Source organism: Mus caroli, unplaced genomic scaffold (genome assembly GCF_978045245.1).
Source record: "Mus caroli unplaced genomic scaffold, Mus_caroli_1 scaffold_8, whole genome shotgun sequence".
Taxonomy (NCBI): Eukaryota; Metazoa; Chordata; class Mammalia; order Rodentia; family Muridae; genus Mus; species Mus caroli.
In genome coordinates this window covers 22,516,884-22,543,142 of record NW_028227263.1, presented here as the reverse complement: position 1 = coordinate 22,543,142, position 26,259 = coordinate 22,516,884, and the positions used below count along the sequence as shown (strand labels likewise).

The following is a 26,259-nucleotide window of genomic DNA, read 5'->3' as shown; positions in this document are numbered from 1 at the left end:
AGAATGTGTACAATAAAGTAGTAGGGAGAATTTGGAACACAGACATGCTAAATTAGCTAACGAGTTGCTTGGATGGTCTGGCCCGCCTGTGGATACTGCAGAGATCTAGTGTTTCCTGGGAAGTGCACAGAAACCAATACATGATCCTGCTCAGCTAAAGAAGAGTAGAGATCCTCCCCAGTCTGACGGACGGACGGACGGCCCTCCTGTCACCACACAGCTGTTAGAGGGCTGGATCTGGACAGGGCTGTCCAGGGGTGCTTTCCTCCCTCACCTCCCTGTGCAGTGTGGTGCTCCTTACACCCATTCAGAGAGGAAGAAAGAAAAACAAATGCCATGGATCCACAGGCCAAAAAATAATGAAAAGTTTAAAATGACAGCAAGGGGGAGTGTGGGAAGATGAGAGAAAGGTGTAGGGACAGAAGACAGTGGACAGACATGGACCTCAGGATCTGCCACTCTCAGCTCTTCACCCCCCAGCCATGTCCTACCCTTGACCCAAGGAACTTTCTAACAGGAAAGGAAACTATCTGAAGGACCTGTCCTTGTGGTAACAAGCAGGTAATAGTTCTCTTGAAGTCGAGACCTTACCTAGACTACTCTGTCCCTTTTACCTAAAGCGATTATGGTCAACCTTGCTCAAAATAGCTTGTGATCATTCTCTTCGTGGATACATGGTGGGTACTTGGGTTTGCACCTAATTGCCTCTACAACATGTCCAACTCTGAGATGCTGATGTCAAACAGAAAATAAACACAAGCTGGGAGGCAGAGTCCTGTTTGCTGTTTGTGCAGTCCACTATAAAACCATGGTCCCTGCCCTCATGCTTAAAAAAACTCTTAATTTTTAAGACAGTTATGAGTTCAATTATAGACTCTGAATAATCTCAACAGGGAGTTAGATGTGAGGTAACCAAGGAAACTACGGCAGCGTTTTGGTGGCTGTGTCTGACAAGGCAGAATGCCCCATGGTGAAATGTCCTTGAAGCTGCACAGGGGTCAGTATTACTGCTACAGTGAACACCAGGAGGCTGGGACATCTCCTGCACTCATGAACCAACAAAAGGTCTGCCTGCCCCTCTGCCCCTCTGCGAGCCTGTCCAGAAAACCACACAAAGAACCCTAAAGGGAGATCCAGTCTACTAGGATTCGGGGTGAGAAAATGACTAGCTCTCTGCATAAATATGCACCCACCTCATAAGCATTTATGAAGACTTTAAAATCAGTGACACAGGGCCCCCTGTGCTGCTTTCAGCCTTTGGGGCAGCCCACTGCAGTTTCTCTCTGTAGTGCTTGTCTTGCTAAATAAACTTCTGCTTAAGCTTTTTGTGTCTCTCACTCCCCCATGAGAAGACAAGAGCGGAGCCCCTGGTATCACTGAGAGATGACCATGCTCCAGTCTTCTCTTGGAATGTTCTCATAACACCAAGCAGAGTATGGCTTACCACTCACTCTGAAGTGATAACCACAGAGGGAACATGTGAGAGCTTCAGGCCTATACATAACTCCAAAGGCAAGTTCCAGCTCCAGAGCTGGCCTTTAAGCAAAAGGCCTATATGTGTCACACAGCAGGCACACAAAACTCTTAAGGACTCCCCACTTTCACAATAAGAGCAACTGGACTGTGATGAACACATAACACACACACACACACATGAACATAGAACAGCCATTGGCGAGCCAGGACAGACTGCTAAGATGTGGCGATCAATGGTATAGACAAGGGTCGCAAACACAGTTGTTGGGGGTGACAAGTCTGTGGACCAGGCTGGAGAACATAAGGCTGCAGCACTCTGAGAGCTGGATGAGGTTTCCGCAGGGGGAAGTATGCTGTGCTGAGATCTTTGAAACATCCAAGAGAAGCCAGAGGTCAGCACTATTAAAAAGTGTCTGGTTTTTCAATGGTGGCAACTAATTTTTAAAGTAAATCTTAATGAGCTATGGCTGTTTGCGACTTCTGGTATAGACCATCAATGTGACAGCAATTCAGAGACAAAGTACTCAGTGCTGGCAGCAGTGGTTAGAGAAGGCTTCTCAAAGGAAGTGAGCAAGGCAGGACTCATAGGCATCAAGAAGCAGACAAGCACATATGAGGGAGTTGGCTGGGAACAGCACTGAGACACATGGAAATGAGAGTGTGTGTTGGGGGAGGGGCAAAGTATCTTGACAGACAGTTATGAGTTCAATCATAGACCTTGAATAATCTCAACAGGGAGGGGGAGCGGCTGGTAGGGAAGGGAAGGACAGTGGAGCTCAGGGCCAACTACCCAGAACCTAGCCACAGGGATGTCGGGAGACAAGTGCTTCACAGCTCATGTGAAGAAAGGCAGCACTGGAAGACAAGCAGGGAAAGGCAGCTGGGGCAGGAGGCCTCTCATGCTGTCTGAGGTCTGTCAAGTGCATGGAAGCCCAGACCCAGGGAACCAACTGGTTCTAATGCGGTGCTGCTGGTGCTGGGGAAGGCAGCAGGATGAGGGATTTCCAGAGAAAAGGGATGAGGGAGGGAGGGAGGGGAGCAGAAGAGTGAGGATGGACTCAGAAAATGCTGACTCAGCGCTGGGGAGACTGACTCAGACTCGGATCCTAACTGAATGAGGAAGAGAGCATCAGCAGAGTGCTGGCCTGGGCTGCGTCTAACACCAATATTTGGAAAAAACAGGTTGCTGCTCTTTAGAGAATTGTAATTTCCTTTACTAGCTGAGTGGGCACAGAAGCAAAACTGCAAAGGGCTAAGGGTGGAAAGGTAGACAAGAAGGTGAAAAGTCACTCAGCGTCCCTCAGAAACCGGGGGAGCCTGAATTAGATGAGCATGAGTGCAGCACAGGAAGGGCTGAGCCAGCAGCCGACTCAAGGTAGACTGTGGTCCCCAAGCACGGGGACAGGACGGCCCCAGTGGATATTTTTCTGATATGCTGAGACTTTCTGAGAGACAGGTACCAAAGACAAGGCAGGGCTAAAAGAGAGGTGAGCTGGAGAGATGGCTCAGCAGCTAAGAGCACTGACTGCTCTTCCAAAGGTCCTGAGTTCAAATACCAGCAACCACATGGTGGCTCACAAGCATCCATAATGGGATCTGACATCCTCTTCTGGTGTCTGAAGACAGCTACAGTGTACTTATATATAATAAATAAATCTAAAAAAACAGAAAAGAAAAGAGAGGTAAGTACGCAGACAGGCGGAGGCAGGAAGACAGCCTGCAGCCAGAGTGGGTGTGGTCTGAGAAAGACAGCACATAGATACACTTCTCACACCCCAGTGGTCCCTCTTCCAGACTAAACTCCTCTTTGCTCCCATGACTTTCTGTTTCTCTGGGGAAGAACACTGAATGAGGGTGACTAAGAACTCCAACTTCTTGCTTATGTTAACATTCAACTCTCCCCAACACGCTCTCACCATTCAAAGACGAGAATGACAGGTGCATCTTGTCCCATACAGGGCCCCACCAGCAGTGGCCATATCACAGACACATGTCCTCAATGCTCTGAACTTGACAGCAACAGTTTGTCCCTTGGAAAGATGAGCACTTGCTGCTGAGCCACAATCTATCATCCAGGAACTGGGAAACTGGGTGATTTAGGAAACAAGGGCAGCCTGTCATGCAAAGAATGGCCCAGTGATGAGGCAGGCACTGCACTACACTTGCGACTGCTCAAGACCCTACTCAGTCAGTCAGGCCAGAGGAACTCTAACTCTACAGTGCAATGCATCCAGGCACACAGAGTAACTCATCAGGGCTTCCTGAAACTTAGGTCAAGGCATGGAATTCTCTAGTGGACCAGCTGCCCACATGGTGGTGAACACACAAATCTGCCCACCTTGCCACACTCATCACCCAGTCAGATCCCCTTGCTTTACAAGCCCTACAGGGAACGTAAGCGCCAAATGTCAGCTCTATACACCAAACAAAACTAGAGTCAGCTCTCTCTAACTGTAGACAACCAGTCAACAACTGCAGACTAAAAGTATCTGGAAAGGCTGTGGGAATACAGAGCACCTGCCTCATAGATACAAGACCTTGTGTTCCATCCCAGAACTGCAGGGAAAAAGAGAAAGAAAAGACACTGGAAAAGGCTCATCTGTACTGAGTATGTGGAGACCTTCATTTTCTTGTTATTATTTCCCAAACAATGCAAGCTAAGAACTTCATGTAGCACTTGAGTTATTATAATAGACATTAAAAGTCATTTAGAGATTAAAAATATACATGTGTGTGTGTGTGGAGGGTGTTGACAAACATTACGTTGCTTTACATAAGGGACTTGGAAGTCTGGGACTTTTGTTCTGGAAAGCCAGCCCCTCACAGACACCAAGGGACAAATGCAGTCCAACCCCTCACAGACACCAAGGGACAAATGCAGTCCAACCCCTCACAGACACCAAGGGACAAATGCAGTCCAACCCCTCACAGACACCAAGGGACAAATGCAGTCCAACCCAAAGAAGACAGAGTCAACAACTTTTGCCCACGTCTGCTGATAACTATTCTAATGATATACTACAGAGCAGCAATAGCAAGAGCTGAGACTGGGGAGGCTTTAAATATCCAACTTAAAAGTAAACAGCACTGGTAGACAAAAGGGCTATGTGCTTCAGCGGAGCTGGTAAGAGCAGGGACTATAACCATGGAAGGTTAGAGAGAGGCCGCTATGGCCTTGTGATCCAATCACAGTGACTGATATGGAATCAAGGGCTGGCCTGTCAAATCCTTCCTTGCTAAGTCTGGAATACTGTCTCTAGAAGAGATGGATGCTCCCTGTGGGACTGACTGGAAAGGGTAATTAGAGGGCAAACCTGTGGAAGAAGCAGAGAGGCTATTTCTCTTCAATGGAAAGTGTTGGGAGTGCAATGCTCCATTAGTGTGTTAATTTGAGTTGGAAGAAATTAGAGAATGCAGCAAGAAAGATGAAATTATACTGGGAAATGCTAAGCAGAGAGGCTTTGACCCAAGGAGAGGCATGCAAAGGAGCCAGGGTGAAGAGAACAGAGGCAGAGGGGGCAGAGCGAGAGGAGGCGTCAACAGACGCAAGGGTTACATTACCTTGATGGGCGCGCATTTCGGGAAGGGCCTTTTCTAAGACTGCTAATGCTTTTCTATGGTAATCTGCTTGGGCTTCTAATAACTGAGAACAGACCCACATTCAAAAACAAAAGTAACGTTAGCATTGAATGGACACAGACATAGTGGTTGAGCAAAACTGAAAATGAACTCATTTATAAAGCTTGAATGATTCAGCTTTTATAACGTGTTAGGGTTCAGCCAAGGGAAGGTGCTTACCGTCACGAAGAACTTGCCATACTCCCCTTCTTTGGCCATGAAGTTGTACATGTCTGCTGCAAGTTGATCCTGGGGAGAAGATGCATCAGTAATGTGAAACTAGTCCCTGAGAACAACCTCTGGGGTTTCCTACATAAACGAAAGGGAGGACGAGAGCCAAAGGTGAAATGCCTGCTGACCAAGTGACAACTGTGCACACTGAAACACAGAAAGCTTTCTGACAGGGACACGGCCACACAAGTATGAGGACTGAGGGCAAGTGGGCACTGTGCATACATCTGTAGGTTCCGCATTCCTACAGCAAGATGGTAGCCTAGAGAGAAGAATCTCCGGACGCTTGTGGCCAGCTAGCTTTGGGTACACAGTAGTAAACAACAGAATCTGCCTCAGACAAGTAGGAGGGAAGGACCAGCACGCAAAGGTATCCTGAAGGATTAGGTTCACTAGGCTGAGGTGAGAGACCCACCCTAAGAGTGGGAGGCAACATGTCCGGGGTTAGAGGGTCATCTAGGTAGCAAGTCTTCATTCTCTGCTCCTAACGAGGATGCAAGGGATTACTAGCTTCAAACGCCTGCCACCTTGACTTTGACACCATGACAGACTATACCTTGAAAAGGACGGAATAAGCCCTCTCTCCCTTAAGTTGCTTTTGCTAGAGGATTTTACTACCATAATAGGAAAAAAAAAGATAGTAAGATACATACTGGCATACTTTTAGAAAGCCAAAGTACTGAACATGGTTTGTCATTTACTACTACTTGGCTCTGGGTAACAAAAAGGAGGGAAAAGGTCATACTCCTCTTATCATATACATGTGAAAGTGTGTATGGAAAAAGAGCAGGGTACTAGAGACTGTAGTTTTCTGTTAGCAGCAGTGTATGCTGAGCAAAGAGAGAAAGACAGAACAAAGACTTCACTTCCTGCTGACATTTCTTAAATATGTGAACTAACCTAAACTAATCAATTATGTAAAAATTGCTAGTATCTTGCAGTACTGGGTTGAATCTCAGGCCTTGAGTGTTCTAGGTTAGATCTCTACCACCGAGCCCATGTTCTACTTTTTACTTTTAGACAAAGTGTCCTAGGCTGGCCCTGAACTTGTAATCTTTTTGCCTTACCCTCTCAAGTAGCTGGGATGGGCTTGTACCATTTGGACATAAATTTAAGGGACAGATTCGGCATTTGAATATACACATTTTAAAACGTGTGTATAGACATCTTATACAGGAAACATATATATTAGAAAACTATGCATATATCTCGAGTAAGCTTTTTAATATACTATCTTCTATTTTTCCTACCAAGGTACACAAAGTAACATGAGTACTCTCTTATTCAGAAATGCACATTAGGAACAGCAAATATCTTTTTAGAATAAATGAGAAAACAAGAAAGTGGATTTCATAACCTCTCACCTTGCTCTTAACAAAAAAAGAGGGGGAAAAAAAAAAGAACAGTCAAATACAAAACAGAAACTAAAGTTGGGGACAACTGTGCTGTCCAGAGTGTTGGGATGTGGGAGTTATGTCAGAAAGCTGTAAGCATGGAATTTGTTGAGTTAAGGGAGAACTAGAAACCCACTGTGCGCCGGGCGGTAGTGGCGCACACCTCCCAGCACTCGGGAGGCAGAGGCAGGTGGATTTCTGAGTTTGAGGCCAGCCTGGTCTACAGAGTGAGTTCCAGGACAGCCAGGGCTACGCAGAGAAACCCTGTCTCGAAAAACAAAACAAAACAAACAAACAAAAAAAGAAACCCACTGTGCATGGCGCATCTTTCTTCTTTTTCTTCTTCCTTCCTTTCTTTTCCTTCCCTTTCCTCTCCCCCCCCCCCCCTTCTTTGGAGACAGGATCTGACTATGTAGCTCAGCTGCCTTGGGACTCACTATGTAGACCAGGCTGGCTTCAAACTCCTCCTCCTTTGACTCTGGAGAGCTGGGACTAAAGGCGTCTACTGCCATGCCCAACTCACTTGAGAACAGTGTCTCTAAGGAATGCTATGCCAACAAAGGGGAAGATTTCAGTGAGTTCAGTCATCAGTACAAAGAAAGAACTGAGCAGTGTGTGTGGCCTGGGCTGAGTTTAGGAAAGAACACTGTCTGTAAGGCACTCTCCCCTCGTCTCCAGGGCCCCAGAGACAAGTGCCTCCCCTTGGTTGTGTTCATGGACATGTGCCACTCTAAACATACCAAACTGCTAGTGTCATTTACTTATTTTTTTTTTAAAAATTTTTACTTATTTATTTTTATATGTATTTGTGGTTTCCTGCATGTATGTGTGTGGATGTCAGTCTGATTTTGGAGTTACAAACAGTTGTGATCTGCCATGAAGGTGCTGGAATTTGAACCTGGGTTCTCTGGAAGAACAGTAAGTGCTCTTAACCACTGAGCCGTCTCTCTAGCCTCTACTAGTGTCATTTAAATATGATTTTTCCATATATTTTTTGATTCTCTCTCTGAGTTAGTTTCATGTAGCCTACGGTGGCCTCAAGCCTGTAGCCAAACGTGCCCTTGAACGTCTGATCCTCTTGCTTCCCAGTTCTCAAGCGTTAGCATTAATACTCCCAGCCTGTGTGGTTCTGGGACTAAGCCCAGAGCTCTGTGCATCCCCGGCCAGCATTGTGCTTTCTAAGCTATACACGATCCTTTATGAACACAAAAACTACGATGCAATTCTGTGAGGTATGTTTCCCTTCTTACCAACTATATTCAGTATTTAATAACAGTTTTGAGAGCATTAATTGCTATCATAAGGGAGGGATTATAATATGGTCTGAACAAACCAAAAGAGGCCCAACACATCTAAGAGGAAAAGAACATTTTTGGAAAAACCAAGGATCAGCAGGAAAAAAAGAGTTAAAGATCCCAGGATTCCCCGAGGGCTTGCTTCTTAACCACTTCCTGAAGCACCTGAGTAAGTGTTCATCTATCTACACAGTTAACCTGAGGAGAAGAGTATCATTCAACCATCTGATCAGTATGGAACTTATAAGCCAACTGTTGTAGAAATGTAAAAGAAAAATCCTTCCTGCCTGGCATGGTAAAGCACGATTTTAATAGTAGTATTTGGGATTAAGAGGCAGGCAGAGATCTTTGTGAGTTTGAAGGCTAGCCTGATCTATACAGTGAGTCCTAGGATAGCCAGGGTTATAAAACAAGACCCTGTCTCAAAACCCAAAAACCAAAACCAAACCAAAATAACAAAACCCTTTCCTTACTAAAGTAACTATGACTGATTGATATGATATCATATGATGATATGATGTTTATAACTAGAAAACTATTATACTGCTCTGTCTTCAGACACACCAGAAGAGTATATCGGATCCCATTACAGATGGTTGTGAGCCACCATGTGGTTGCTGGGAATTCAACTCGGGACCTCTAGGAAGAGCAGTCAGTGCTCTTAACCACTGAGCCATCTCTCCAGCCCCCCACTTGAATTTTTAAAACTGTTATTTTTTGATTATAAACCAATCTATAGTATTAGAAAACAAAACTACTCTTCAATATCATTCATAAGATTCTGATAAGAAGTAGGCAAAACACTGGCAAACTTATAACTGGCTTTTTACTCACTGTACAGGACATAGCAGGCAGGTGAAAGTCTACCCAGACAGGGGTTCCCATACCTTGCACTGTTCAACTTTATTCCCAGCTTCATCCATCTCTTCCTTTAAGGTATCTATTTTGGATGGAAGCCCCTGAAAGTTGGTTCCTGAAGACTTGTGTGCTTGGTTAAATCTGCAAAACAGAAAGAGCAGACTGAGGAGGAGCTGCGAAACTCCTACTCCCTTGGGATGGGAGCTGATTCGAATCCAGGAGGCCTTTTTTTTTTTTTTTCCTCCTTTTTACACTTATGTTTAGGCTTTAGAATAGAAGTAGGCAAAGACAGGTACTAGTTTCTCCACAAGGCAGGAATCCTGCAGTACTGGGGATAGCATACATAACCAAGCACACCTTGTGTCATGCAAACACCACTGCCAGAACACAATGGGACCCCTGAGAAACCTGATTTTCAGGGCCCAATTGTGGAATTATTGCTATGAAGCATCCTCCTCCTGGCTTGATCTGGATGCACCTTTCTATCTCTTAAGACCTAAGACTGCTTCTAGCAGTAAAAGCTAGTATTTCACTGCAGCTATGGCAACACTTCAGATACACATAGCAATAGTGGTGGGACAAATGAGAATAATGCATATGTAACATTAGTTTTGTTTTTCAAATATGCTTCTGTTTAAATGCAGATGTCTGGACTCACTGAAAATGTAAACACAGATACTATGCAGACGCAGCATAAAAACTAGTAGCCTGTTGCCTGTCCCGCAGTTGCCACCTTTTCCCCACTCTGAGTGTGAGGCACAGAACGTTTCCCAAGAAGCAAACAGCTGGTGCTGAGTCTAAGAACACAGAATTCGGAGTGTGACATCTATATGAAGAGCAGCTCCATGTTACGGAGCTGTGTGACCTGGAGTCTGATTACTGCCTAGTTGTCTCATCTTTAGGTGAAGCTGACGGACACTGTCTACCTTGTAGAAATAGGACAGAAAGTAAAGGAGGGGTCGAGCAGGTGAGCATGGTGGCGGCACACAGGACTCAGGAGGCAGGGCAAGCTGATCTCTGAGTTTGAAGTCACCTTGATTTACATAGCCAGTTCCAGGACAGCCAGAGCTATATGTAAGACCCTATCTCAAAACAGCAAAAGCAAAAAGGGATAGGCACAGTCTTGCAGTGCACATACAACAGGTGCTCACTGCATTAAATACCACTTTCCTTCAAGGAGAACAGAGCCACAGGAACAAGAACAAGCAAACAAGGAACATGCAACCACTGCAGTCTCTCCAACACCCACTTCTTTGGTTAACTTAGCAAGTATGATTCTGGACATATGGTAAGAGTCCATGCTGGATATCCTGTGTTTGAGAGGATGACGCCTGATACATATCTGTAGTTTGTTTAACCAAGCACAGTGAGGGGAACACACGCCCTCACCAAATTAACCAGTTCACATTATTTCTTCTAAGAAAAATGCAAGTATTAGGGCATACTCCCTGGTCTGCCTGTCATGCAGGGTTCTAGACACACATTTATACAAGCACACAGCAGAAGCCTCTGTCAGGTACTAGTCCCAGCACCTGCTCTCTCTAGGATATGGAGTCATTCATACAGCCAGCAAATGGGGTCCCAGCCTGTCTATGAAACAGTTCTCTTCACAGAAGCACAGGGTGTTTGTACCAGCTCCATCCTGGCCTTTCCAGTTGACTGCAAGGGACCTCTGTGCTAAGTGGGAAGCAAGCAGTATTTGCTGAAAATAAAGAGGAGGAAACAGAGGGGGATCGGTTGGAGAATCAAACAGTATATAAAGACTGACGCCTGGCATGCCAGATGTCACACTGGCTTGACAACTGTACCTCTTATCATTTCTTAAACCAGAGTGTTAAACCGAATACTGAGCCACTGATTTATACATTTAACGGGCTGACATTTTTTTCTCCTTCACCCACGCCCCTGTGAGTGGGTGCTGATTCAGAGATGGCTCGGTGGTGTCGCAGCAGCGCCACAGGCCGGGCTCCAGAGCAGGAACTGCTCTCCAGGGCACTGTGCTGCGGCAGAGATCCTCTCACCCCACAGAACCATGGGCCCAGAGGAAGTCACCAAGACTGGGTCTGTCTGTGAGGTTTCACTGGAGCATGCCTGCACTGCCTCTCACATACTAACTCAGTCATTGCCGCAGTGCTGGGGATGGAATCTGGGTTCTCTGATTGACAGGCAGGCAAATGCTTACTTTGGGCCACAGCTGCTTCATGTCACACAGCTGCTTCGTGTTGTGACAGGAGAGTGAGGTGGGTTACATTGAACAAATCTGGGGTGCAAGTTAACCATACTCACTGCCTGGCCTTTTATAGGGGTTTGCTGGCCACTGTGATGCAGTAAGAGAAAGGACTGGGCTATAGGTCCTTTCTGTTTCTGTTCCCACACACGATAGGATAAAGCATGTGCATTCTGGCCAAAAAGGGCAGAGCTGGGGCAGCAGGCCTGCCGGGATCATAGGGGCTCCACTGTAACATTCCTCGAATGGACCGACAGCCTGTGGCACTGGTTCTCTGGGGTCCCATGAGTCCTTCCCTTTCTTGACCATGGACGGTTTAAGACCCGGTGAGGTTTTTTCTTTGTTGTTTTGTTTGTTTGTTTGTTTGTTTTTTGAATATTACATGTGCTTTATTTCTTTTTATTAGATGTTTTCTTTATATACATTTCAAATTTCAAATGCTATCCCTAAAGTTCCCTATACCCTCCCCCTGCCCTGCTCCCCAACCCACCCACTCCTGCTTCTTGGCCCCAACATTCCCCTGTACTGGGGCATATAAAGTTTGCAATACCAAGGGGCCTCTCTTCCCAGTGATGGCTGACTAGGCCATCTTTTGATACATATGCAGCTAGAGACACAAGCTCCGGGGGTCCTGGTTAGTTCATATTGTTGTTCCACCTATAGGGATGCAGACCCCTTCAGCTCCTTGGGTACATTCTCTAGCTTTTCCATTGGGGGCCCTGTGTTCCATCTTATAGATGACTGTGAGCATCCACTTCTGTATTTGCCAGGCACTGGCATAGCCTCATACTGAGACAGCTATCTGGTGAGGTTCTTATAAGCTGGTAGGACCACAGCTCTATCATCCCTCAACTCCAACATTTTGAGAACTGTGATCGTGGAACTGTCAGCCCCACCTCTTTCCTAGTTATCCATTTCCTAGTGCTTCTCTCTGTTCTCTTTCCTTGGTGGCTCACTTAGTTCAGGATGCTCTAGCAGCATGCCCCCGGACACACTTGGAAGGAATAGGGTTAAAGGGCATGCACAGGCTGAGGTCTGGTCAGGGCTTGACTCTCACAGGCTTGAATGCAGATCATAGGACAAAATTCTGCATTCTTCTCTACTCTCTTACCACCTTACCTCGCTCTGACCGAATCCCAGTCCAACACCAGTCTAGCAAGCTGCTTCCTTTGCTTCTGGATATTGGGAATCTCCACCTGGAAGGAAAAGCAGACCACAAGAGATAACCCTGGACATTTTAGCTGAATTCTTCAAAGAGCAATTACCTCTTTACAAAAGTTTTTTTTTAGACACAAACTTCCTTTACTTCCCCAAATAGGTTTACATTAAAGCGGCTGATTAGTGTCCTATGGGAACACTCTGGCTGTGTACTACCTGCTGATCAGTGTCCTATGGGAACACTCTAGCTGTGTACTGCCTGCTGATCAGTGTCCTATGGGAACACTCTAGCTGTGTACTACCTGCTGATCAGTGTCCTATGGGAACACTCTAGCTGTGTACTACCTGCTGATCAGTGTCCTATGGGAACACTCTGGCTGTGTACTACCTGCTGATCAGTGTCCTATGGGAACACTCTGGCTGTGTACTACCTGCTGATCAGTGTCCTATGGGAACACTCTGGCTGTGTACTACCTGCTGATCAGTGTCCTATGGGAACACTCTGGCTGTGTACTACCTGCTGATCAGTGTCCTATGGGAACACTCTGGCTGTGTACTACCTGCTGATCAGTGTCCTATGGGAACACTCTGGCTGTGTACTACCTGCTGATCAGTGTCCTATGGGAACACTCTGGCTGTGTACTACCTGCTGATCAGTGTCCTATGGGAACACTCTGGCTGTGTACTACCTGCTGATCAGTGTCCTATGGGAACACTCTAGCTGTGTACTACCTGCTGATCAGTGTCCTATGGGAACACTCTAGCTGTGTACTACCTGCTGATCAGTGTCCTATGGGAACACTCTAGCTGTGTACTACCTGCTGATCAGTGTCCTATGGGAACACTCTGGCTGTGTACTACCTGCTGATCAGTGTCCTATGGGAACACTCTGGCTGTGTGCTACCTGCTGATCAGTGTCCTATGGGAACACTCTAGCTGTGTGCTACCTGCTGATCAGTGTCCTATGGGAACACTCTAGCTGTGTGCTACCTGCTGATCAGTGTCCTATGGGAACACTCTAGCTGTGTACTACCTGCTGATCAGTGTCCTATGGGAACACTCTGGCTGTGTACTACCTGCTGATCAGTGTCCTATGGGAACACTCTAGCTGTGTGCTACCTGCTGATCAGTGTCCTATGGGAACACTCTGGCTGTGTACTACCTGCTGATCAGTGTCCTATGGGAACACTCTGGCTGTGTACTACCTGCTGATCAGTGTCCTATGGGAACACTCTGGCTGTGTACTACCTGCTGATCAGTGTCCTATGGGAACACTCTGGCTGTGTACTACCTGCTGATCAGTGTCCTATGGGAACACTCTAGCTGTGTGCTACCTGCTGATCAGTGTCCTATGGGAACACTCTAGCTGTGTGCTACCTGCTGATCAGTGTCCTATGGGAACACTCTAGCTGTGTGCTACCTGCTGATCAGTGTCCTATGGGAACACTCTAGCTGTGTACTACCTGCTGATCAGTGTCCTATGGGAACACTCTGGCTGTGTACTACCTGCTGATCAGTGTCCTATGGGAACACTCTGGCTGTGTACTACCTGCTGATCAGTGTCCTATGGGAACACTCTAGCTGTGTACTACCTGGTCTCTGCCAGGCTGGGCAGCACAAGCACCCACCTCTGCTATGCCATAGAGAGGGTCCATGATCTCCTTCTCCACAAAGACTTCATGTTGTGAGAGTTCAAGAGCTAGCTGGTTCTCAGCGTCCCCACAGGTCTCCAGCATCTTCCTTTAGGGACAAGATACCAAACAACAGCCAAGTTGTCATGTGTAGTTGCACTCTGCCATGACAGGAACACAGCAGAGCACTACTCAACAAAACCTTTACAATGCTTTGCATGTGTGCTATCACCTAAAATACAAGTCCAGCTTTGGGCTTATAAAATGAAATGAATGGAGACAGAAAGGTGGTTCACTGAAGACATAGAGCATACGAGGCCCTAGGTTCCAACCTGCGAACAGGAAGCTGAAGGGAAGGAGGGATGGACTGCCTCTGGTATGTACAAAATGTGGGAGGAAATAAAGTGTGAACAGTGAGATCATAACTTAAACAAGAATTAGGTCCTCAAGTTAGGTGAGAGGAGTGTTCTCAAAATACCCAGAAACACCTTACCATGTGCAAAGGTCACTCCTTACATGTGGTTTTGTATCTGAGTGAGTCTAGCCTTAGAGGTGCTTTCTCGGAGTCAACACAGAACCTGGGTCTCCAGCTTCCCATGCACAGATGTGGGTTCCTCCCCAGCATCATAAAAACAGGGTTCTCAAGGGCAGATGAGGAGGCTGACTAACACTTCCGTGCCACAAGCACTGTGCTACTGAACAGCAGACTTCCTTCTCATTTTCTTTAAGCACTCAGCTGATGTAACCCCAAATACATGCGCAAATGTGTGACTCCACAGGCTCTGCCCACCCTCTAGACCTTCTTTTCCACAGCGCCCCTCCAGTTCTCCATGGAGAGGGTGTGGTGTGGTGAGAGGTGGCTGTCCTATCAGAGCCAAGCTGAAGAATCTGAAGAAGGCTCTGTGCTCAGGCAGCTCCCTAACCCTTTTCCCTGACTCAAGTATGAACACAAGGATTCGTCCTGCCCAATGCCTAGGTTGTTTTAAAGGCTAAGAGAGCTAGTACTTAGAGAGCATTCAGCAATGGGCTAGTACACAGCATCACTGTTGTGATGTCATTGAGGAAAATGACTTAGTACAAGGAAGCAAAGATGGAAACCTGTGTGGGTTTCAGAGAAAAACCTTAATGTGTGAGTGTGTGTGTGTGTGTGTGATAAGCATTCCAATTACCTAGATACAATCATTATACATCATATCTTAGATTCATAAATATACAATTATATATAGGTCAATTAAATAAAAATATATTTAAAAAGAAAGTAAATTAGGCCTAATACTTTGAAGTTCATATAATTCAGGAAATGTACTCATTAGAAAACACTACCTTCCATGCTTTGGTGGCCACACTGGTAGTGAGGGACACTGAAGGACTGGTCAGTACTAACTCTGAGCCTACACACTGGCATGTGGGGTGTGCACGTTCATGTCCAAGCATAGAGGAACACATACTGACCCTTGTGCCTGGCTAAGCTCTTAGTAGAGACGTTCCTCCCTGGCATCACAGCCTTCAGGTATCTGTCCCCAAGGTCTAAGCTGCTCCCTGATGCAAGAGCCTCCACACTATTGTGCTCCCAATTGCCCTGGTGGCTGCCAGATACCACAGCTACCCACTTCCCCAGGCTCCAGGCCAAGGGCTCTCCAGAAGCACCACTTACCCCAAGAGAGACTCTTCCAGCTGGGCTGAAGCCTCCTGCATGTTCTGGGCAAGAGCTGTCAGAGGAAGCTTTTTCTAGAAGGCAAAGACAAGGTCGATTCGTATGTGTAGCTTCTCAGTCATTCTCACTGGTCTGCTCCAGGTCACTCTGGGTACCCTTGCCCTCCAGGCAATTGCACCAGGAAGAGGACTGTCCCTGTGGCTGTCCTTTAACTAAATGAACTTCAGGTGCCTCATGCACATGGTGGTGGTGGGGTGTCTCCCAACACAGGGTGTGCTCCCCAGGGGCCCAACAGCTGCTCCTGCTGCTGCTGAGGTTGTTACTAATTAACCAGGTGAACAGAGGCTAAGAAAGCTTGTGTGAAATCTTGGGACGAGTGTTTCAGATTTTTAGACTTTGGAATAGGTGCACTGTCTTTACTGAGTATCCCTAACTTGAAAATCCAAAATATGTAATGGTCCAAAGTCTGCATTCAAAAAGCTTCCAATATTCAGACAATTTTGGATTTTAGATTTTGTTTTAATTTTTAATTAAAACTTAAAACTATTAAAAATAATTCATTTACTGGGGCAGAGAGCACCTATACCACTGCAAATGTGGAAGCCAGAGTACAACTTGTGGGTCAGTTCTCTCCTCCTACCCCGTAGGCTTCTGGAATTCAGCTCAGGTCATCAAGCATGATGGCAAACACCTTTACCCGTGCTGAGTCATCCTGCCAGCCATGTGTGTTCTTGAGACAGGGTCTCATGTATCCCAAGCTGGCCTTGAACTCACCATTTGTAGTCAAGGGTGACTTTACGGTTTCCACATTCTGAGTGCTAGAATTATGGGCAGGTCCTGTCACACTTGGTCTGTGTGGTGTTGGGGACTTAAACCAGGGCTTTGTGCATGCCAGGCCAACACTCTCCCAGGGCTAGAGCCCCAGCCTCTGGATTCCAGAGTTTCAGACTGTGTTTCATGAATATACTATGCTCTCTAAAAATCATTATAAATAATTGTAATAAAATGCTCAACTGCAAAATGTTGGCTAGAACATTCTTAAACTGAGTCTTGATTTGGCTATAATCCTAAAATGTAGTTTTAAACACCTAAAAATACTAAGCAAGTTTTGTGGTGTTTTAAAGCAGGAAGCCAATCATTTTCCCATCAGAGATTTGTTCTTAACCAACAACAGGATCATCTAACCAGGGAACTCAGACTCAGAGGTGAAGTGACTGGCTTAGAGCCTCAAAGAGGGCAGAAGTGCAGAGCTTGGTACGAATGAGCAATGCTAGGCAGCACCTATATACCAGTGGCTGGCGTTATCTCGGAGTCCACGGTGAAGAGTAACAGTGAGGATACTTCTAATGACCCGGTGCTCGCAACACGGTGCTTTCATTCTCAAAAACCATGTCATTCTGCCTCCTCAGTGAAAAGGACTCTTATGTCAGACCCTACCTGACTTGCTTGCATGCGCGGCTTGTGCCACTTGGGGGACTTCTATCTAGGAAAGTACCAACAGTGGTGGCTTTGGAGGGAGAGGGTCTGGGACAAACTTCACTTGTGTTCTTTTGTACACTCTGAATTAACGTGATCCATCAGGCTGGAGAGATGGCTCAGCAGTTAGAAGCACTTGCTACTCTCCCGAGGACCTGGGTTTCATTCCCAGCGCTCAGAAGGAGACCACGGCTGGCTGTCATGCTTTCAGAACAGAAAGATCTGAGCATAACTGAGGGTAGGTCACAGCCCAGGAAAGCTCCTTTCAGAGATGAAATGTAAGATAGACACAGTAATTGAGAGAGACTCCCTGCAATTCTAGAACTCCATGAGTCTCTGTGGGGAAATCACAAGGAACCTATTTTAATGAGTGCCACTCATGATCTCAGTTGTGGTTTTCACCCCTGATAGCCTTGACCCTGTTTCCAGGCATATATAAACAAGGAAAGCCTACTAAACAAATGAGCTTGTCCACACTGAAACTCCACAAGGAAAGACCCGGCTCCTGGGTGAAGAGCTCTTCCATCATAAGGAGGAGCTGAAAAGCTTTCCACTGGTGACATATGTGCCAACTACACAGACAGGCCAGCTGGGCTCTCTTAAAGACCTACTCTAGTGCATGGAGGCTCTCAGAGCTGAGAAAGCTGCTGCTCTGTCTCTCTTCCCACCCCTTCTTGCTTCTTCCCATGGGGTAGAGCTATTGCTGTGCCCTTGGGAGCACTACCTGTGTTTCTTGGAGCCCCTTTGCATGTCATATGCTCTCCTGAGGACGCCTAATCTTTCTCAACACTGTCATGGCAACTCTTCTTGTCTCTCTTCAGAGCCTTTTCTTTGACACATTTGCTTGAGGTTTTAAAGGAAAACTAAGTCATCAGACATTTCAGAAACTAGGATGAAGCCCTTGCTCCTACTGCTGGCATGTTCCCACCACCAGTGACTCTCCTATCTACAGCGCAGGCACTGAGCCCTCCTCCAGGAAGCCCACATGATTTTGTTCTCTGTTCTCAGCCCTCCCTCTCACAGCATCCTATGCATGGTTTCCTTCACCATGCAGCTGTATAATTATCCACTGGTGGCACCCATCCCCAAACCGGGCCATGCGCACTCTTTATCTCGCACTCAAACACAGTAGGTATTTGATACAAATTCAGCTTGTTTTTAATGAAGAGGTGTGACAGTGGAGCAGTATCTCAAAGCAAACAACAGAAACAACAGGACATGGCTTCTTAAGGAACAGTGTTATATTTAGGGACTGCTGGGTATTATGTGTCTGGACCACAGTGGGAATGAGAGGAAGCAAGGAACAAAGAACCCTGCTGGGGTAAAAAGGGATAAGATACAAAGAGTTTACGTTATGCTAAGAGTTTGAACTGTATTCCAGGCACTGGCAGCCTGGAGAGCTCCTTAAGAGGTCCCACCAGTTTTTTGGGGGCACCTCCTTGTGCCCAGCTCTGCCACCAGCACCACAGAACATGCAGCATCTTCTCACCTTGACAACTGACTCTTGGCAATCAGACTGAGGACTGACTAGGAAGGACGGAAACTAGAGGCAGGAAATGTGGCTCAGAAGGGAAACAGGATGAGAGCCCAGACAGCTCAGGTATTTATGACAACCAGGTCTCACCTTAAGGAGAAGTAGAGATGAGGCAGGGGTGAGGAATTTAAAGACACCCACAATGAGAACCACAGGGTTAATCAGCAGGACAGCTACAGGAGGACTAAGATAAGGGTGGAAGGTCAGCAGAGCAGAAGCCAGGCTAGAACAGGAACAGTGGGGACAGAATCAATGACATCTGTCTCAGAGGGAAAGACCAAAGCAAGCATTCCTGGACACATAGGTGTATGCAAATGCCTACTAGATTTACACAACTGCAGAATCTTAACTATTATGCAATGGAGGGAAAACTTTGTGGTCAGGTGCCCTGTAGTTAACTGTGGGAACTCAAAAGGGTGATACAGCTATTTGCATACTAGCTCTTACTTGCTGTCTGGTGATTAACAAAGCAGCAAACCCTAGCTTCAGGATGTGCCTTAGTGATGTGGCTGAGGCGGAGACGAATCTGATACTCACATGTCTCCTCTCGGCATCAGTGCCATGCTGACCTTGGAAGCAGGCTATCAAACGCTTATGTGAATGGTGGCACATTGAACGCACAGTGTCCAGGCGACGTTCAATCTGCCAAAGAAGAGACAGAAGAGCCATTTTCAGGGCTTAAGAAGAAATCCAGCTTCTTCCATGTGTGGTGAGAGCATGGAGGGAGCAAGCTGCAGTGCAACTGCTCAGCTCTTGGGTGTGGACAGACAGCATCTAGTCACTCACAGCACGGTTCTCACTGCTGACACTCGACAGTCTGGGTTATAAGAGTTACCCTGTACACTGCGGTGTTCAGTGGCAGCTCTGGCCTCTGCCTACTTGAAGCAAGTAGCCCTCCACTCCCCAACCTGTCACCTCCAGGAGAGCACACAGCTAAGCTCCTTGCACTGAATAGTCTAGACCCCTCCAAAGGGAAATCTGTTCAGGCTAAGGGACAACTGTGCCTGTATCTATGAGGCAGAGTAGTGGCAGTCAGCTCACTGGCTAGAGCACCGGCAAAGGTCCGGTCCAATCAAACCAACTCCTACCTACTGCACATGGGACAAGTCAAGAGGGACAGCAGAAGCCCAGGCAACTCCCAGGCAACTGGGTCTTCCTCACACAGAGAAACAGACCCAAAATACACGCAGCACAACCCAAACAACGTCACAAGTAGCACAAGATAGCATAAAAACCTTCTTCCATGTTAAGTTTGGGTAGGTTTTTGTTTCTGTTTTAGAGAGGCCCCCACAGCAGAATGAATACCCAGCAGTAGGGAATACTGGCCTAGGGACCCACACATCTTGAATAGCCTCCCAAAATAAGGCTGTTGAGATATAGCTGTTTATGGCAAAGAGGGCTGCTTGTTACAGGAAGGAATGCCAAAAATGTGTGCTCTGATGACTCATGAAGAGTGAGAGCAAGCCCTCAGGGATGCTTTCTATTTTAATGAAAAATCAGCAAATTCAAAGCAGAATACATTTTGACCCTTAGTTGCTTTGTGCCTGTTTCTCAAAGGTACCTGGACACAGGAGCGGCTCTTCAGATCCAAACCCCAGTCATCAGAACTATGATCATCAGGTAAGTTGATACTTGGGAGCACTTCCCCATCTACAGTGGCCTCATTGCAGAGCATTAGAAAACTAGAACAGTCTCCATGTGCCATTAGAGCAAATGATTACCCAGGATCCCGGGACTTTTCATCAACACGTCAGCTCCAGGAGGACAAGAGCCCTGTCTGTTTTGTTCACTGGCCCCCGAAGTGCCTGGCCCAGTGTCTCTCACAGGATCAGAAGGTCTCTACTTTTGACTTATGCTAGGCAAGTACCAAGTATGCCTAATACTAGAAAAGCAACAGAAAAGACATTCTGGTCTCTGCTGCAGTTCATAGTCTCCTGGTGCAACACTATGCCAGTAAAATAAAAGGCAGCTCTGGCAGAGAGAGATGAGAGAGGTAGCATCACCTCAGAGACAGGCCAGCAACATGAACCTGGTGGCCTGCAGTAGAGACCAGAGCAGAATGAAACAAACCTTTCTCTCAGGCTCCACTGTCAGGACTCACCACCATTTGGTCCATTCTCCCATTTGTCTCTCCCCATGGGGCAGACTGGCAGCATCCTCACTGGAGTCTAGTGGAAACTGAGGCATTGGGGATTAACTCAACCCGAGGGAGGCCACAGGGTTAGCCCTGGCAGTAGAGGTAGCCCCAGGAACCACTGTTGCAGGGAGTGTTGTTGTTTTTAGAAACAAGGAGAAGAGAGGGAGAGGGAGAGGGAGAGGGAGAGGGAGAGGGAGAGGGAGAGGGAGAGGGAGAGGGAGAGGGAGAGGGAGAGGGAGAGGGAGAGGGAGAGGGAGAGGGAGAGGGAGAGGGAGAGGGAGAGGGAGAGGGAGAGGGAGAGAAATCTGTGGTGGCACTTATAACAGCAAAGAAAAGTTTGCATCATCAAATTAGGGTGTCCCAGAGGGGGCAAGGCTTTCACACCCCACAGGCAATATAGACAGCTCTCCTCCAACTACAAGGGTCTCATCTCAGAAAGTCAAAGATTAAATGTGATCATGTAAGTATTGGGGCAGGTGGCATAAAACACATGAAAACCTAGCTGAAGCTAAAGTGCATAAACAGTATTCAGGAAGAAAGTGAATTTAAAATATGTGCCCCAAACAAAGAAGTGTCAAGACTGCAATTCCTTAACAAATCTTTTTTTATTTTGTAGGCTGGCCCTGAACTTAGAATCTGCCTGCCTTAAAAAAAAAAAAATTAAAAAAAGCTTTTAAAAATATACTGGACTGTATGTGTGGCTCAAAGCAGAATACAAGCTTAGACTGCTCTTGGTTCAATCCCCAGCGCCAAAACCCAGATCAACCACCCCCATATCCATGGTTTCGGGCATCCGTAACTTGTAAGAGCACGTTACATGCACACTTTTCGTTACTGTTCCCTAAACAACCCAGCATGAGGACCATGCACATGGTACTAATATTGTGCTCGACACCGTGAAGATCAGAGAGGGAGTTACAGTACAGATGAGGCTGGATGAAGCTCGGGGGCAGCAGACCACTTTCCTACTATGTGCAAAGGCCTGGGTTTGGTTTTCAGCACCACAACAGTAAGCAAATGAATGAATGAATGAATAAATAAATAAATAAAGAAAGATAGATGCTATCGAAAGGATGTGTGCAAGCTAAATTCCAACACTGCACTGTTTGTTTATCTAGAACAAATCTGTCTATGGAAACCAAAGTGACTACATTCTGCCTGCAGGTGGCTGACGCAACTCAAGACAGTTGGCAGGCTGCGATAGAGGGAAACCCTTTTCTGACTTATGCCAGCTCCCTTTTCCACAGGAAGGAATGGACAGAGTCCTAGGGCCAAACTTTTGGTCTTTAGAGCTGCACTTGACTAGACAGACTGCTGTATAGGTTAAGAAAGCACAAGGCAGGCAGGCAGGCAGGCAGGCAGGCAGGCAGGCAGGCAGGCAGGCAGGCAGGCCGGCCGGCCACACTGCTTAACAAAGGCTCCGTGCAGCCGGGTTCGCTCTCCCTCAGCCTTTTGCAGTGGGTGGGGACACGAGCAGAGATGAAGTATATAAAGGCCCAGTGTCTTCTCTAAGACCAAAGTCAGGGAAACTTCATGACAGACGGAGCAGAGTGGCCCTGGCAGGAAAAGGAAGCAAGGTCTGAGCTGAGGCCACAAAGTGTCCCAGGCCTCTGGGTTGTTGTGTGACATTTGCCCCATTACTAGAAGCCTAAGCTTCCAAAGACCCAAGCAGCCCAGGGTTAGGGAGAAACTGCATGAGCAGGAGAGATGTCAGAGCTCTAGGCTGGAGCCACTGGGGCCTCTGAGCAGTGGGCAGGACCTGTCTCAGCAAGGGTAGCATCACAGCAGTGTATCAGAGTGCCAACCTGCCCAGGGCCTGTAAGCAGGCCACGGTGCTGGGGACTGACCAGACCCCACCCAGCCAGCACCTGGCACTTGAGAGCAGGACTAGCGACATCTGTACTACATAACGTGACAGAAAGTTTCAGATCCCCTTCCTCTGACAATCCCATCCCATGAGTCTCTTTCCCCCACACAGACCCATGCTAATTCAGTTATGCTGTTCCACCAAGGACAGAGGAAGTGAAATGCCTTACAAGCTCCAAGGTTCCTGTGTCTGCCCCACCCTAGTGCCCATATCTGTCCTGTGTGGTCTCCCGTGTTGGGGTCTGAACCCAGAGCTCATGTGTGGTAGAGGGCGCTTTACCAGAGTTGGGGCCAACCCCAGATTTACTATTTGTTTTCAGTCCACATCTTTAGAGCTATTGTTTTAAGACAACTAGAGGCACAGATGTGAAAGTCCAGCTCAGGGAGGGCTAGAGCAGGAAGACTGTGAGTTCAAGGCTTGGAAGGGCTACAGAGCAAGTTCAAGGCCAGCCTGGGCAATGCAGTGAGGCCTCGTTGTAGAACATTCGCCCAGCACGCATGGAGCTTGGGATGGGATCCCTAGTTAGGGGGAGATATATTTTGTTACCTGTAGCAGATCTTCACTGAGGACTTCTGTCTTCTCAGCTCTATAAGAAACATGAAGTTCAGAATTAGATGTGCAGAAGTCATCTGTGAATCTTACAAATGGCTAACTGGGGAGTTTTTAACCATACAGGCAAAAGGAGATTTACATCACAGGGGAATGTAAGCAAAACCAAAGGAAAACAAACAGGGTGAACAGCAGCTAAAACAGGAGCCCATGGTACAGGACAGTGGCCCTCAGCCTGGAGCCTGCTATGCAGGGTCACTCACAGTCTTTCTCCAGGGCTGGCCACACAGCATTCTAGACTGACTCCGTGTATGGAGTACGATCCTGAATTACAGAGGTCTACACAGGCCATGCTTTGAGAAACAACTCCTTTCTGAAGGCTTAACTTCAGATCCTGAAATGATCACAGCTAAGTTTTCACAGCCAGACTTATGGAGAAAAACTGGCCCTAAATATGTGAAACTTAGGCATCACACCATAGCAGGAAACATTCCTTTCTTTAAATTGTTTTTTCCTTTCTTTAATTTTAAATGGAAAGAAAGGTATTTCCCATCTTTCTCTTTGCAGTGCTTAGATCAACTACTAGATTTGCTGAACTTCACAGAGAACAGGATGTGGCCAGCTATCGGAAGCAGGGCAAGTCTAGGCTGCTGGAGTACAAAGCTGAAGAAAACTGCCCAGAGACCCAATTGCTAAAGGGTGTTTGCCATTATTAGGAAGGTGGCCCTTCAGTAGATCGGGCTGGGTTGGAGAAGGTAGGTCATTCGGCATACCCTTGGATGAGATTCCCTGTCTCTTGTGGTTTGGACCATGAAATGACCAGGCTTATTTGTTTTCCAATGACATTCTGTGCAACCACGGTGTAAAATGACAGAGCCAAGCAACCGTGGATCAAAACCTCTGGAGCCAGGAGCTAAAATAACTCTTTCTTCCTTATTTGCTTAACATGGATGCAGCATGCATGCATGTGTGTGTATGTACATGTGTGTGTGCATGTGTATGAGTGTTTGTGCATGTGTGTATATGTTCCCAAGAGTGTTCTCACATGTGCACAGGTGCACATACATGTATGTAGGTAGGTATGCATGTGAAACCCAGAGGTTGATGCCTGGTGTCTTCCTCAGTTGCTCCCCATCTTATACACTGAAGCAGAGACTGCCACTTGAAGCCAGAGCTTACCAACCCCGCTAATCTAGCTAGCCATCTTGTGTTGAGGATCCCATGTGAGGCCACCACACTTCCCTGCTTTTTCACCTGAGTGCTGGGGACCTGAGGTCTGTCCTCACAATCTCATAGCAAGCACGTTACCCACTGAGCCATCTCACAACCCACCCTGTCCTCAAGTGCCAAGTACGTGGTCACAAGTGGAGAATGCTTTTCTCTGTGTTCATAGGGTACTTATTGACATATAAAACCCTAAATTACTAAAGTCCCAAGTGTTATTTTGGACTTGTGGTTCAAGTAGTGATTTGAGAAGTTGTTTGTGATATCTACCAAATTTCCATTAAAAATGAACAAGGAGAGTTTTAAGGAGAGAGAAAAGCTGAATAGTTAGGAGAGGCCCCAAATGAACTAGAACCCGAGGACCTCCTGAAGACAGGATCTCACTGTGTAACACTATCTGGCCTATAACTTATTATGTAGACCACATTGGTCTCAAATTTTGAGATCCACCTGCCTCTGCCTCCCAAATACTGGGGGAGGGGGGGAGTTTAAAGGTATGTGCCACACACCTAGAAGAAATGACTTTTTAACAAACTATGGTAGAATGCAGGGCTGCGTAATCTTAACCCTGAACTAATACAAGAGAAGAAAAAGCTGTTTGGCCAAAAAGTGAAGGGGACCCTTAGAATGACCTGGACACCCCAGCTCAGCGCGGCACCACCTGTGGGCAAGGGAGAGAAGTGTCTGGCCATCTAGCCTACGCTTACAGTGGGGGCATGGTTATCAAAATGGCACTGCTACACAAAATGCCAACACCAGGTGTCACACAGTGCCCCAGTTAAACTGGAGATACCTAGGGGAATGGCTCACTCACCAGATCCAGCTCGCCAGATCCTAGCACAGACCAGGCCTCTTCAACCGAGAGGAGCAGAGGTTGGGGGAGCCAAGGCCCCAGTCAGCAGAAGTGGAACTCGGAACTCTGTGAGAGAATTCCACAGCAGCAGCTGACACTGCCCTCTTAGTCTTGCCTTGAGTAGTGTGGACACTGATGTGCCAACACTGGTGATCATGTGAGCCAGGGAAGTGTGGCAGGGGCCCACTGACCAGGAGATGAAACTCACACTCCAGAAGGAAGCCTGGGGTTACTCTTGAGGGACTCACAAACACATTAAGGCACCCAGAGCCCTCCACGCCTCTCATGGAGAGTCACAACCCTCCGTCCATCCTGGAGGATTGAATAACCTTTTCTTTTTCCTGTCTAATCAGGGCCCAGAAATCAGCACAGGGCCTCATATGCTTCTGTCTGTACCTACTTCAACTCTGAAGCTGCTTAGTCCCAAGGCCTGTTAAACATCCTCATAAATCTACAAGAAGAGAACAAAGGTGAAGAACAAACCTGTCAGCTTAAGACAGAGAAAACTTAACACACTACAAGCAGAGGGAATGTGTTCTACAGTCCCACTGTGGGCATGAGAGGTAGCTCCAAGGGATGCTTTAGCTGGTCCAGGAGAACTGACTGTGCAGTTCCTCCCAATTCCTGTTCACAGACCTCCTATGGGTGCCTTGAGGTAGAGTATTAGGGCTGGATATAGCTCAGAAATAAAACACGGCATGTGTAAGGCCTACAATCGACTCCTAGGACTGAAAGGAGAAAACCAGGAAAACAAATATAATGCAACCACCACAAACAGTTCAGATTATTGCCTTTTAAATCTTCGGTTGTTTACATTGTTTTGTTTTGAGACAGAATCTCATGTAGCCAGGCTGGCCTTATTATGTAGTTAAGTATGAGTCTGAGTTTTTGGTTCTTCTGCTTCCGTCTCATAAGCGCTGAACTATAGAGGTATACTATCATACTGGCCTTTTGTAAGTTTGTAAACACAGTAATATAATAGCCACAAGTAAAATTAAGCAAATATAAACTCAAAGCAAGTAATAACCTAAAAAAAAAAAAACCAAACTAAAAACTAAAGGTCCATAGACAGTCATA

General features: G+C 46.8%; 1 protein-coding gene across 9 annotated transcripts in view; it reads right to left on the bottom strand.

Annotated features, from left to right (window-relative positions):
* The window catches only part of Arhgap17 (Rho GTPase activating protein 17), a 93,846-nt gene that overhangs the window by 30,826 nt on the left and 36,761 nt on the right, over nt 1-26,259 (bottom strand). For 8 of the 9 annotated variants that reach the window (XR_015047816.1, XM_021166495.3, XM_021166493.3 and 5 more), the window contains exons 2-9: nt 23,103-23,142; nt 19,090-19,194; nt 15,543-15,616; nt 13,886-13,997; nt 12,219-12,295; nt 8,902-9,013; nt 5,275-5,343; nt 5,038-5,119 (exon numbers count right to left, since the gene is read on the bottom strand). Coding sequence is in view for 8 of the 9 variants with exons in the window: in XM_021166495.3 (XP_021022154.1) it covers nt 5,038-5,119; nt 5,275-5,343; nt 8,902-9,013; nt 12,219-12,295; nt 13,886-13,997; nt 15,543-15,616; nt 19,090-19,194; nt 23,103-23,142 (671 nt within the window). In the remaining variant the exon portion in view is untranslated. Of the gene's footprint in view, nt 1-5,037; nt 5,120-5,274; nt 5,344-8,901; nt 9,014-12,218; nt 12,296-13,885; nt 13,998-15,542; nt 15,617-18,507; nt 18,595-19,089; nt 19,195-23,102; nt 23,143-26,259 lie in introns of those variants that run through there. The other variant, XM_029479223.2, reaches the window with a different exon arrangement.